Source organism: Bos grunniens, chromosome 7 (assembly GCF_055505025.1).
Source record: "Bos grunniens cultivar Pamir isolate PY7600 chromosome 7, Bosgru_T2T1.0, whole genome shotgun sequence".
NCBI lineage: Eukaryota > Metazoa > Chordata > Mammalia > Artiodactyla > Bovidae > Bos > Bos grunniens.
In genome coordinates, this window is record NC_141171.1 from 38,055,071 (window position 1) to 38,068,653 (window position 13,583).

The 13,583-nt window shown below is 49.6% G+C and overlaps 1 protein-coding gene across 1 annotated transcript in view; it reads left to right on the top strand.

Annotated features, from left to right (window-relative positions):
• Positions 1-3,873: 3,873 nt before the first annotated feature.
• The window catches only part of CDHR2 (cadherin related family member 2), a 44,880-nt gene continuing 35,170 nt past the window's right edge, over positions 3,874-13,583 (top strand). Inside the window, exon 1 of the mRNA XM_086410826.1 lies at positions 3,874-4,015. Coding sequence (XP_086266952.1) covers positions 3,914-4,015 — 102 coding nt within the window. The 5' untranslated portion in view covers positions 3,874-3,913. The remainder of the gene's footprint in view (positions 4,016-13,583) is intronic.

The following is a 13,583-nucleotide window of genomic DNA, read 5'->3' on the forward strand; positions in this document are numbered from 1 at the left end:
ACTAGTACCACCCGGGAAGCCCCAGTGCTTTAGCGCATTTCCTGCTTATTTTTTATAACAAACCTAAGGCTTGGCTTCTGCAGTTGTGCCCATTTTACAGATGAGGACATTGGAGTTTGGGAGATGAACTCTCTTGCCCAAGGCCCCCAGCTGGTAAGCTGTGGGGAGACGATTAGGACCTAGGTCATCTGAGTTCATATTCTGACCTCTTAGGCCTATTTTGTGCCTGGCCACTTGCCACTCACTCCCCGAAACTGACACAGACCTGGGTCAATTACAACCCAGAGCCCAGTGAGCTTCTCAGATCACCTGATGGCAGGCAGACAGGTGCACTTGAGATGGAAAAGGCACCATCTGGCCACACACTGGCTCATCCACACACTGGCCAAAGGTCTGGGAAGGCCAGGACACACCCTGTAAGGGCCAGAGCAGTGACTCAGAGCTGTTGGCCCCCGGGGTCAGAGCAGGGAGCGAGGGCAGGGGCCAGGGCTGGGGTTTTTCCTACCTGGTCCTAGGCAGAGAGACCAGGCTAGCTCCCTTGGTCCGGGATGGGCCTGGAGCCTTGGGCAGAGGTGCCCATCTCTCCTCCTACCAACTAGGCCCCTAGTGATCGCACCACACCATTACGAAACTAACATTCTGTGAGCCTTCTCTCTGTGTTGGTCGTTGTCACTCTAAGCGCATGACTTCATTTTCATCCTTACCACCACCTTCTGAGGTAGGTTTCATATATTACCCATAATTTACATTTGAGGAAACTGAGGATTCGGGAGATTCTGTAATTTGCCTCATTACAATTGAACTCAGCCCCTGATCCTGAACCTGGTTTCTTAGCAACTACATTTTAATAGTCATGTCAAGTGCCATCCAACATCCTGTAGCATCCTTTTCTTGGAGACACACAAGAGGTAAAACCTATTAGGTATTTGGAATTGCACCACAACTCCCAGATCCTAGTGAGCTTTCTCTCTCTCACATACATATATACTATGTATGTGTGTTGGATGGATGTTGGGCTTAATGGATCCCAGATCGTGTTTCCCTCTTTGCCTTGCCTGCTTGGAGGCTCAGAACCCAATTCATGGCCCACCTCTGACAATTATCTGGAATGTCAAGGCAAATATTTAAATGTTTTATGGACTCTATAGGGGCTAACCTCTCGTTTTTTTAATTGTTTTTCCTTCATCCAGGTTTCTTCACTTTTTAAGTTTATTGTAGCACATATTTTTCCAATTTTAAAAAATTATGGTAAAATAAATAATATTAAGTTTACTATCTTAACCATTTTCAAATATACAGTTGTATTAAGGACACTCATATTGTTGTATGTCACTGCTGTTCATCTCCAGAACTCATTCCACCTTACAAAACTGAAACTCTATACCCACTGAACAATTACTTCCCATTCCTCCCTCTCTGGCCCCTGGTAAGTAGCATTCTCCTTTCTGTCTGCGATTTTGACTATTCTAAATAGCTCCAATAAGTAGAATCAATTTCTGTCTTTATGAGACTGGCTCGTCTCACTTAGCATAACAAGGTCCATTTATATCACAATGTGTTGAAATTTTCTCCCTTTTTAAGGCTAATAGTCCATTGTATGTATAGACCACATTTTGCTTACTCATCCTATACTTTGGCCACCTGATGCAAAGAGATGACCCATTGGAAGAGACCCTGATACAGGGAAAGATTGAAGGCGGGAGGAAAAGGGAACAACAGAGGATGAGATGGTTGGATGGCGTCATTGACTCAATGGACCTGGGTTTGAACAACCTCCAGGAGATGGTGAAGGACAGGGAAGCCTGGTGTGCTGCAGTCTATGGAGTCACAAAGGATCGGACACAACTGAGCAACAACAACAACAAACCCATCTGTCCATGGACACTTGGATTGTTTCCGTGTTTTAGTTATTGTGACTAGTGCTGCTATGAACATGGGTGTGCACACAGCATATGTATTTTGATAATTTGTTTTAAAATTGGGGATTTGGGAAACAAACATTCTGTTAAAGTGTCTGTCATATCATAACTGCCTGATACATATATCTATTGAGTGTAAGTCAAGTGTGAGTCCTGCCCACGAGGAGAAGGCCACCCAGGATGATGACGGGATAGTGGCATGTTGCTGGGCAAGCTACGGATTCAATGCCCTGGGAGCTCAGACAACTGGTGGGCGGGGTCCATGCTGTGTTCCAGGCCCCATGCCAGGAACAGTAGTTCAGTGATCTGGTTTTATCCTCACAAGAATCCTATGAAGTAAATAATACTATTCTCTCCAAATTATGAATGCAGATGTCCAATAGCATGCTACGGGGAGAAGTGGGAACTCCAGGAGGCTTAACAGGGAGTTGGCCAAACCAGGTTCAAACTCTTCTCTCTCTTACCTTAACTCTGTCTGTGCCCCTTCCTTAGCATCTGGGTGGGGTGGTGTAGGGATGAGGAACTTCCTGCCTCAAGGGCACTATAATCAGGAAAGATTAATTCAACCAGACATAGCAGAAAAAGCAATGTATTGATTCTGTAACTGAGGAGTCTTATGATGGCTTCAGGTGTGGATATATCTAGGGGCTCGCATAAGTCATGAGGAATTCATCTGTCTCCATTTTTTAGTTCTGTTTTAACTCAGTCTTGGGTTATTTCTCAGTAGCCTTTTCCCTCGTGGTAGTAAGACAGACAGCTGTTGGAAGTCACTTTCTCAGACTTGGACATCCCAGCGGGGAGGAATGAGGTTCTTGTTCGTAACAGTTCCAACAAAAGTCTTTTATTTGAGTCTCATCAGTTCTATCTGACCCAATTTTGGTCAAATGCCCAAACCCAAACCAGAAGCTCTGGCCAGGGAGGTGCTGTGCCTGGCCTTATCATACGCCCTCCCTGGGGGTAAGGAGGGGTTAGGTGAGGAGGTTCCACAGAGGAAAACTGGGTCTTGTCACCAGGGAAGCCGGAAGAGCTGCTGGGCAGCCAGAACAGGGGGTGGATAGGAAGTGTGGAGGATGCCCTGCTGGGCGAGGAGACATGGGGAGGGGTGAGGCAGGCCGGGAGAACTCTTCCCTCATCGAAGGCCTTAATGCTGTCGTTAGAGCCAGTTCCTGGCTTCTGGTCACTTCTCCTTTCTGAGCCCCATGATCCTTTTCTGCAGCACGCCAGGCTCCCCTGTCCCCATGTCCACTGAGTTGGAGATAAAGCATACTGTGGGTGCTCAATGAATTTGATTCTAGCTCCTCTCAAGAGGCACGACCTCCTCCCCCCAGGACTTTCCTGGAACTGAGAGCATATTTGCATCTCATGGTCTCTTTTGGTTGTTCCTGGCCTCACTGAATGCCCTTCCTGGCCTGAGGGTCTCCCTGGCCGCCCTTGCCTGCCCCTAGGGTAGGAGGTCACAGCCCCCCATGGGCCAGAAACAAGCAGCTTGGCTGTGGCTCAGGGAGGGGAAGTGATTTAAAATCAGCTCGGGTGGGGGGGGTGGGGGTGGGGGTGGATGAACCCTGGGGGAGGGTGGGGGCCTCAAAGGAGGGCATCCATCACGGTTGCCTTCACTGCTCTCTGAAGACCTCATGTTGGATTATCACACTGTTTTACTACTTCCCTCCCAGAACCTATTTCCCTTCTCACCTCCCTCACAGGTCCTCTGCCACTGAGGGATCTTGTAGCAGGGAGGATATGGAGGGCCCAGATGTCACCCGCCTCCACACACAGGTGCCGCAGGGCCGGGGCCCGGTTCCTACCTCCTGTGGGCTCGGCTCTGCTGGGCGCTGGCTCTCGGGTCTTAGGCCTCTGGGCCTGGGAGCAGGGGGTCCTCGCCTCAGTCGTGCCCTTGTACCCCCTCTTCAGCTGTGGCCCGGTCCTCCTGAGTAGTCTTTCCCATCCCCAGAGGTGTGGTCTCTCTCAGGGTTAATGATTTCTCAGGGGAGGTGGAGATGGTGCCAAAGTCTGCTGACTGTGCCACGGCAGGCCCCAGACGGTGCCCACCTGGCCCCAGCACACATCCGCTGCCTCCGGGGCCCCTCCTGGGGGTGCAGGTAGGGATGGCACAGCTTCTCTGCAGCAGGGGTGCGGGGTCTCCGAGCCAGGGGTATGGACCGAGTGGGGTCGCTGGGGCCGCGGTGAGCTTTGTGGGGGCCTCCGCCTCAGCTGGATGGGGGCGCTGGGTGGAGGAAGTGAGCACTGGGGCCCAGGTGGGTGTACCTGGAGTGAGTCCCAGCCTGGCCACAGGGCCTCAGTGTCTTCTGCAGTGTAGAGCTAGTAACACCTATTCCCAAGACCCTGATGGCCCCCTTTCCTTCCAAGGCCTTAGGCGATTTGGATCCAACAGGTTTCTTCTCAGGACAGAAGGGAGGCAGGTCCCCTAGAGAAGTGAGTTCAGCTGCCTCAGGCCCCTTTCATGGGAAGCTTAAGGGGTTGAAGACACGGTGGCTGAGCCAGGCAGCACTAGCGCTCAGGGAAGAAGGACTGGGCTCCAACTCCAACGGCCTGGGTTCAGATTCCAGTTCCCTCCTGACTTTGAGTGGGCTCCGTGACTCTTCTGGGCTTCAGTTTCCTCATCTGTAGAATGGGGATGGTTATAGTGCAGGAAAGACCCTGGAGAGCCCCAAGGAATTTGGCCTGTGATCAGTAACGAAGCTCGGTGCCACCTCAGCTGGACTAGGAAGTGTCCAGCCGTTACTCACTACAGGCACCCTCCCCCCAAGCTCTGGCACATGCCGAGGCCCTGATACATTGCTTTGACCTGGGGAACCAGGTAGAGACTCAGCTGAGAGCTGGGCCAGGCCTGGTCCTCTTCAGGAACTGCTGGGTTGGGGCACTAGACAGAAAGCAGGGGCCTGGAAAACGCTGAAATCCAAATGATGGAGACAGGCCATACCCCTGTGTGGACTCTGGTTCTTCTCCAAACCCTGTTTCTCAAGAAGGAGACTGAGGCAGGAGGATGAGGGCAGGTCTGAGGCCCGTGAACTGTGGCGATCAAAACTCAGGGCCATCTGATTCCATGTGTGTTTGCCAGGGAAGCAGCCTGGAGCTGGGGCAGGAGGGCCCTGATGGCATCAAGTGGACCCCAGACCAAGGCTTGCCAGGGAATCCTGGTTTGGGAACCAGTCTGGGCCTAACCTCTGGGGCATCCCTCTCTGAGCTTCTCTGGACTATGGTTTCCTCACCTGGACCCTGGAATGTTGATTGCTTACAGATGGGAAATATCCATGAGAAATAAACAAGAAGGCGAGAAAGCGAAAGTGGGAGTCTGCGGTCAGTTGGAGGTGGTGGTATGGCTGGTGGTGGGGCCAGCCCACAGGGACGGGCCTGTGGGCGAGGAGGGCCACCTCCCTATCTGGCCCTCCTGGAGGGAGACCTCCAAGCTGTCTTGGGGTCCCCATTCCCAGTACCTCCAAATTCTAAAATGTCTTGGAGCTGTGGGCTGTTGAGAGCTGTTTGCCGCGGGGGTGGCTACGCCTCTTCCAACCCAACACGACTCCCAAGGGTCTGCACATTTCAGAGGGTGGAGGCCAGAGTCACTCTAATTCTGCATCCTCTGTGAACCCTTCTCAAGCACCTTTTGAGGGTAGGGAAAGGGGAGGAGTAGAGGGATGTCGGGGAGAGGGGTTGGGGGAAGTGAAGCTGTAATTTCTAGAATGTACCTAGTCCTATTTTTCAGAAGGCAAACTGAGAGGCAGAGAGGAGCAAAGCAGAGCCCTGGGCTCAGCTGTACAGGGACTGGGCCCTGAAGAAGGCTGAGCCCTCCTTCACTCTCAGGCTTCTGCCTGGGGCTGCCAAGCATAGTTGAGGCCTGGGGAAGGGACTGGCCAGGACTCTGTTGGGTCCCCTCCCCAGTCAGGCCCTTGGGCGACTCCATTCACTTCTTTTTTTTAATTGAAGTATAGTATTTGCAATGTTGTATTAGTTTCAGGTATACAGCAAAGTGATTCAGTTATATATACATACATATCTTTATATGGGGCTTCCCTGGTGGCTGGGTGGTAAAGAACCCGCCTGCCAATACAGGAGCTGCAGGAGACATGGGTTCGATCCCTGGATCTGGAAGATCCCCTGGAGAAGGAAATGGCAACCCATTCCAGTATTCTTGCCTGAAGAAGCCCCTGGTCAGAGGAGCCTGGCAGGCCATAGTCCATTGGGTTGCAGAGTCAGACATGACTGAGCATGCATGCATACACACATATATGTAATCTTTTTCATATTCTTTTCCCTTATAGCTTTCACAGAATATATGGGCATAGTTCCCTGTGCTGTACAGCAGGTCCTCGTTGGTTATCTGTTTTGCTCCACTCACTTCCTGTTCATCTGTGCCTGCTCTGTCTCTTACTCCTGCTGGCTACCAGAAGCTTAGGGGCCAGTGCAGGGGCCGCCAACGCCTGTTCTTGGCTCCACACCTAACCTGGCCTTGGAGGATAGACGGAATCTGCACATATGCAGAAGACTGAGGAAGGTGTTCTGGGTGGAGGGAAGGGTATATGCAAATATCTGGAAGAAGGAAAACAGGTGTGGCCCGAGGATCGGATGCCTGGAGAGCAAGGGTGAATGGAGCCAGCGGCTGTGAGGCCCTGCTTGCTCGCCTGGCGCCTGGGGGAGAGACAGGAAGTGGGTTCCGCAGCCAGCGGGAGCCATGGCAGAGGCTTGAGCATGGGAGTGGCTGAGCCAGTGACGCTGGAAGGCTCCCTGTTGGGGCAGGTTCAGCCTGTGCCTTCCGAGCTCACACAGGCTTTGTGCATTTTTCTCAGGTGACCGAATCCAGATTGTTAGAACTTTGGCCTCATGATGATCAGACGAGTGTGTGTCTATCATGAGCGTGTGTCTCCCATGACGAGGAGGAGGCAAGACTCCGTGAACCCAGGGCCCTGGCATGGCAGGGAGAAGGAGCACTGGACCGCGGAGGCAGAGGGGTGGAGTGGCGTGTTGAGCAGGAGCCCGAGTCTCCCTGGGACTCAGGCCTAAAGGGCTTGACAGCCCTCTCTTCCCTCCCCGGGAACCAGGCAGGCTCAACTCAGGGGAAAGACTTTGTGCCTTACCCAAATGTAACAGATCACACTGCTCTGAGGGTGGGTCACAGGCTTCTTGAGGGCCCGTGAGAATGGGAGGGGGTGTCAGAAGAAATTTTGATGAAAGATGAGTAGAGCTGGATGTGGGAAGGGGATGTGGGGGTGGAGTCTCAGGGACCCTGCAGAATGAAGCCCCTAATTAAGGCTGTTCTGCCTCTGCCTGGACCCCGGGGCTTTGCACAGGCCTGTGCAGAGGGCATGGCCGAAGGGAAAGAGAAAACCAGAAGCCTAGCAGAGGACAGCACGCAGGTCCTGCTCTGGGTTCTGATCCTGTTACTGAGTCACGTCCCTTCCTGTCTAGGACCGTGGTGTGCTAAGAACTCAGTGGTAATGGGTGCAAAGTTCTAGCTGGCCATCCCGGCCAGTTCCCTTCCCCTCAGGACTGGAGCCCAGGGCAGGAGTCTCTTCTAATTGCACTTCAGCTTGGGTGAGGTGCACACTTACTGGCAAATGGTTTTGTGGCTCTGAGTTCACCTCTAAAGGAGGGCAATGGAGAGAGAAAAAGAGGTGAGGGGGTTAAGTTCAAGATCACACCCCCAAGGGGGTGCCGGGGCTAGCTTCATCCAGGCAGGGTTAAGTGCCCTGAATTTTGCTCATACAATGGATGCTGGAAACCTGTCAGCATCACCAAAACCCTAATCTGTCTTCATCTCCTCTGTCAGCCCACCACCATCACCGTCACCAGCTCCAACCGCATCCCCCCGACCCCCGCATCACCACAAGGGTCACTGTTGAATCCATCCCCACCTCATCCCTACCACCATCACCACTTCTGTCCCCTCTGCCATCCCTGTCCCCAGCTGGCCCCCAGGCCACCTGTTCCTCACCATGTGCGTGCATGCGCTGCTGCTGCTGCTAAGTTGCTTCAGTCGTGTCCGACTCTGTGCGACCCTATGTACTGTAGCCCGCGAGGCTCCTCTGTCCTTGGGATCCTCCAGGCAAGAATACTGCGGTATTGCCATGCCCTCCTGCAGGGGATCTTCCCGACCCAGGGATGGGACGGCTGTTACGTCCACCCTCACTGGCAGGCGGCTTCTTTACCACTAGCGCCGCCCGGACCTGAGTCCCACCTCCATCATGCCAGCACCTCACATGGAATAATCTTTGTTTCGCTGATGACTGTGGCTCAGCACTCAAGATTCTGAGGACTGAGGGCTTATTAACTCCTCCCAAGAAACCAGGTCCATCTGCATTTCCCAACCTGGCTGAGCGTAACCCTGCTGTCCTGCACGTGGGTTGTCCCCAGCTATCATATTTGGGGACCTTGGCAAGCCAGGGGTTTTCACAGCTGCTTCCCCAGGGGCACTGGCCAGAGTTCCATTGCAGATAATGACCCAGAAATATAGTCCTTGGCATCATCCACAAGAACAGCCCTGCCCTGTTTTTGACGTTTACACTCGATCTCAGGGCATGGCCGGGGTTGGGGGCACGGAGGGAGATGGGAGCAGTTTCTGTGGTGACCACATGGGGAGTAGCAGTCAGAAGGTGAAGATGGGCCCACAAGATGCAAAAGAAAGGATTTGCATTTGCCAAACACCTACTGTATGCCAGGCACTGAGCTGGCGTGTTCTACTGCCATTTACCTGCCCCCACCCAAATTACCACTTATTGGAGGTATCATTCCCATTCTACAGATGAAGAAGCAAGCTCAGGGAAGCTCAGGGAACTGCTCAGCACAGCTGTGTAGCTTCTCAGTTCTGTGAGCACAACCAAGGCTCTTCACTCCTCTGAGCTTTACTTTCCCCATCTGTAATGTGGGTATAATGGTTTCTACCCTGAAATGTTCTTGTGAGAATTAAACAGCACCCAGCCCAGGGTCTGGCACATAGTAGGCGTTCCTTTCGTGGCAACGTTTGCTGTTCATCACCGTGATGTCTAAAGGCTGCCAAACATTCTGCCAAGGGCTTGACCACGTTTTTCTTAGCATTTGCTTGTGTTTCATGTGTAGGTTACTTCCACTTTCCAAGGTTAGAAATCATCGCTTGTGAGGAACAACTTTTCTGCAAAAAGTTTCTCTATTTTAGATTAGTTAGATTACTGGATGTACGAAGGCAAATGTTTTAAAGATTTTGAGTCCATAGCTGAACAGGGGTTTTCCTCTTGTGCTGGGATCTGGGGGGAAGGGGAGGGCTGCACCCTTCCCTCTGTGCACAGAAGAGACGGGGGCCTTGAGTTTGGAGAGCTCTGTTTGAATCCCACTCACTCTTAGCTGTGAGATCCTCAGTGGATCAGTCTGAGCCCCAGTTTCTCTGTCCGCTAAAGTAAATTAAATTATGTGACTTCCTAACATCCAGTCTCCAAAATATATCTCTACTCTCACCCTTCCTCTCCAGCCCTGGGACACCATTTCTGTCCACTGGCCCACAGAAGCCAAAAGATCTTTAAGAGAAGTAAATGAGTGCTGTCACTCCCCTGCTCCCCTGGAACAAGCTTCTGTTTATCTTATAATAAAACAAAACATGTCTTACAGGGCCCAGCATGATCTGGCCCCTGTCTCCTTCTCCAACCCCATCTCCCACCCTCTCCACTCTGTCCCTGTGCTCCACCCTCACAGTCCCTCTTTCAATTCCTGGGACAAACCTCATTCTCATCTGCTCCGGGGCCATCTCTTGTATTATTCATACAACCTGGAAGAACCCTGTAACAGTGATCTCCCTATCCAAGTAACATGAATATTTATTGTAAACATTTCAAATAATACTACAATGTTTAGAACAAAAACCAGCCTCTGAGTTGCTTTCAGTTCAGTCGCTCAGTCGTGTCCAACTCTTTGCCATCCCATGGACTGCAGCACGCCAGGCTTCCCTGTTCATCACCAACTCCCAGAGCTTACTCAAACTCATGTCTGTCAAGTTGGTGATGCCACATAACCATCTCATCCTCTGTCGTCCCCTTCTCCTCCTGCCTTCAACCTTTCCCAGCATCAGGGTCTTTTCTAATGAGTCAGTTCTTCACATCAGGTGGTCAAAGTATAGAGCTTCAACTTCAGCATCATTCCTTCATGCCAGTGAATATTCAGGATTGATGTCCTTTAGGATTGGCTGGTTTGATTTCCTTGCAGTCCAAGGGATTCTCAAGAGTCTTCTCCAACACCACAGTTCAAAAGCATCAGTTCTTCGGTGCTCAGTTTTCTTTATAATCCAACTTTCACATCCATACATGACTACTGGAAAACCCATAGCTTTGACTAGATGGACTTTTGTTGGGAAAGTAATGTCTCTGCTTTTTAATATTCTGTCTAGGTTGGTCATAGATTTTCTTACAAGGAACAAGTGTCTTTTAATTTCATGGCTGCAGTCACCATCTGCAGTGATTTAGGAGCCCAAGAAAATAAAGTCTGTCACTGTTTCCATTGTTTCCCCATCTATTTGCCATGAAGTGATGGGACTGGATGTCATGATCTTGTTTGAATGTTGAGTTTTTAAGCCAACTTTTTCACTCTCCTCTTTGACTTTCATCAAGAGGCTATTTAGTTCTTCTTCACTTTCTGCCATACGGGTGGTGTCATCTGAATATCTGAGATTATTGATATTTCTCCTGGCAATCTTAATTTCAGCTTGTGCTTCACCCAGCCCAGCATTTCTCATGATATACTCTGCATATAAGTTAAATAAGCAGGGTGACAACATATAGCCCTGATGTACTTACTCCTTTCCCAGTTTAGAACCAGTCCGTTGTTTCATGTCCGGTTCTAACTGTTGCTTCTTGAACTGCATACAGATTTCTCAGGAGGCAGATAAGGTGGTCTGGTATTCCCACCTCTTTAAGAATTTTCCACAGTTTGTTGTGATCCCCACAGTCAAAGGCTTTGGTGTAGTCAATAAAGCAGAAATAGATGTTTTTCTGGAACTCTCTTGCTTTTTGATGATTCAACAGATATTGGCAATTTGATCTCTGGTTCCTCTGCCTTTTCTAAATCCAACTTATACCTCTGAAAGTTTTTAGTTCACGTACTGTTGAAGCCTAGCTTGGAGAATTCTGAGCATTACTTTGATAGTGTGTGAGATGAGTACAACTGTGCAGTAGCCTGAACATTCTTTGGCCTTGCCTTTCTTTGGGATTGGAATGAAAATTGACCTTTTCCAGGCCTGTGGCCACTGCTGAGTTTTCCAGATTTGCTGGCATATTGAGTGCAACACTTTCACAGCATCATCTTTCAGGATTTGAAATAGCTCAACTGGAATTCCATCACCTCCACTAACTTTGTTCATAGTGATGCTTCCTAAGGCCCACTTGACCTCACATTTCAGGACTTTATTTCCACATTTTTGTTTGATTTGGTTTGGATTTTTCAGTGTCTGCGTTTTTTTAGCAGGTTTCCATGATTTGATGTGCTTGCTTGTTTCCATGGTGTAAATACTTCCATCCCTGCTGATTTCAAGCTGCGACATAATCCCAATCAGTTTGCAAAATTCCTGAAAAGATGGCAGTTTTAGTACAGCACCCTGGCTCTAACTAAGAAGGAGACTCCACAAAGTTGACTGGGAACCTGTGGGACTTGCTTCCTGGATGTGGAAGGATCCAACAGAGGCCCCACATTTCAGAATCTGTAGGGGTTTTCTCTTAGGTGGGTCAGCTCTCTCTAATTTTTTATATCTGGTTGTTGGGAGAGAGGTCATATTGGTCAGTGCTCTTGGGACTGATTGGGGGAAAGGAGCTGAGGGAGTCACCATTTAGAGTGTGCTCTTTCACTTAACGCCCTGTCTTGCTATGGTGCCCCTATCTCCACCAGGCCAAGGGTCCCTGAATCCAGATCTGTCTGATTCAAGCTCCCCAGGAAGCAGCCTCCTTGTGCTCTAGGGTGGGGATGAGGAAGTAATGTTTGGAATCTAATTGCTTCTTGTGCAGCGAGTCTCCTGCCTCCAGGCCACTCCACACCTCTGCTTCTGAGGGTCCTAAGCTTCCATCCTACAGGCTTGCTGTGGTTTTGAGCTTGTTTCCTGGGCTTCTCTGGTGGCACAGACAGTAAAGACTCCACCTGCAATGCAGGAGACCTGGGTTCAATCCCTGGGCTGGGAAGATCCCCTGGAGAAGGAAATGGCACCCTACTCCAGTATTCTTGCCTGGAGAATTCCATGGACAGAGGAGCATGGGGGGCTCCAGGCCATAGCGTTGAAAAGTGTCAGACATGACTGAGCGACTTTCACTTCACTGCCTGTGGGTGCTCCTTACCCCCATCCTTACTCTGGTGTGAACCATCATTAGCTTGATAAGGTGATCATCTCTCATCAATTCATTCCAATTCTAAACTCTTTACCATCATTTTAGTGGGGTTTCAAGAGGAAGGACGGTGTTGAACTGTCCATGTTTAACAGGAACCTCCCTGCACCATGCCTCACACAACATCTCTTCTCACTCCTCATATCTCTGCTGACTCTTCACCTCCTCAAGACTCCACCCCATGTGTTCCCATTATCCACTCCTGCAAAACAAGCCACACCAAGGCTCACTGGCAAACAGCAACAACAGTCATTTATTATGCTGAGGAATCTGCCATTTGGACAGGGCTCAGCAGGGATGGCTCATGGAGTAGGAGGGACCATTTCAGGGTGGTTCACTTGCATGGTTTGCTTACGTAGGTGGGCTTTGCCTGTCAGCTGGAGCTTGAAGGGCCTGGAGGCCAGATGCTTTGGTTCCTCTCCACATGAACCTTTTCACAGAGCTGCTTGGGATCCCATACGGCATGGCTGCTGAGTCCCAAGAGTGAGTGTTCCAAGAGGCAGGAAGGGGAAACTCCCAATATCATGAGACCTGGGTCTGGAAACTGGCACCATAGAATCAATATTCTATTGATCAGTCAGTGAACCTGCCCAGATGTCTTAATCATAAAACATGTAGGAGTTTTATTTTTTTAATTGAGATATAGTTGATGTACGATATTATATGTTTCAGATATACAACATAGTAATTCATAATCTTTAAATCTATATTCCATTTCTAGCTGTTACAAAATATTGGCTATATTCCCTGTATTGTACAATATATCCTTTTAGCTTATTTATTTTCTACCTAGTAGTTTGTACTTAATCCACTACCCTTTTCTTGCCCCTCCCCTTACCTGTCCCCACTGGTAAACACTAGTTTGGTCCCTGTATCTGTTTCTTTTTTGTTGTACTCACTAGTTTGTTTTATTTTTTAAATTCTGTATCGTATAGTGTTTGTCTTTCTCTGTCTGACATTTCACTTAGTACAATACCCTCCAAGTCCACCCATGTTATTGCAAATGGCAAGTTTTCATTATTTTTTATGGCTGAATAGTATTCCACATATATATATGCCACATCTTTATTCATTCATCTGTGGTTTGTTGATGGACAGTTAGGTTGCCTCCATGTTTTGGCAATTGTAAGTGATACTGCTGTGAACATTGGGTTGCATTTGTCTTTTTGTATTAGTGTTCATTTTTTCAGATATATCCTCAGGAGTAGAATTTCTCGATCATATGGTAGTTCTATTTTTAATTTTTTCAGAAACCTCCATGCTGTACTCCATAATGGCTGTACCAATTTACATTCCCACCAACAGGGTACAAGGGTTTCTTTTT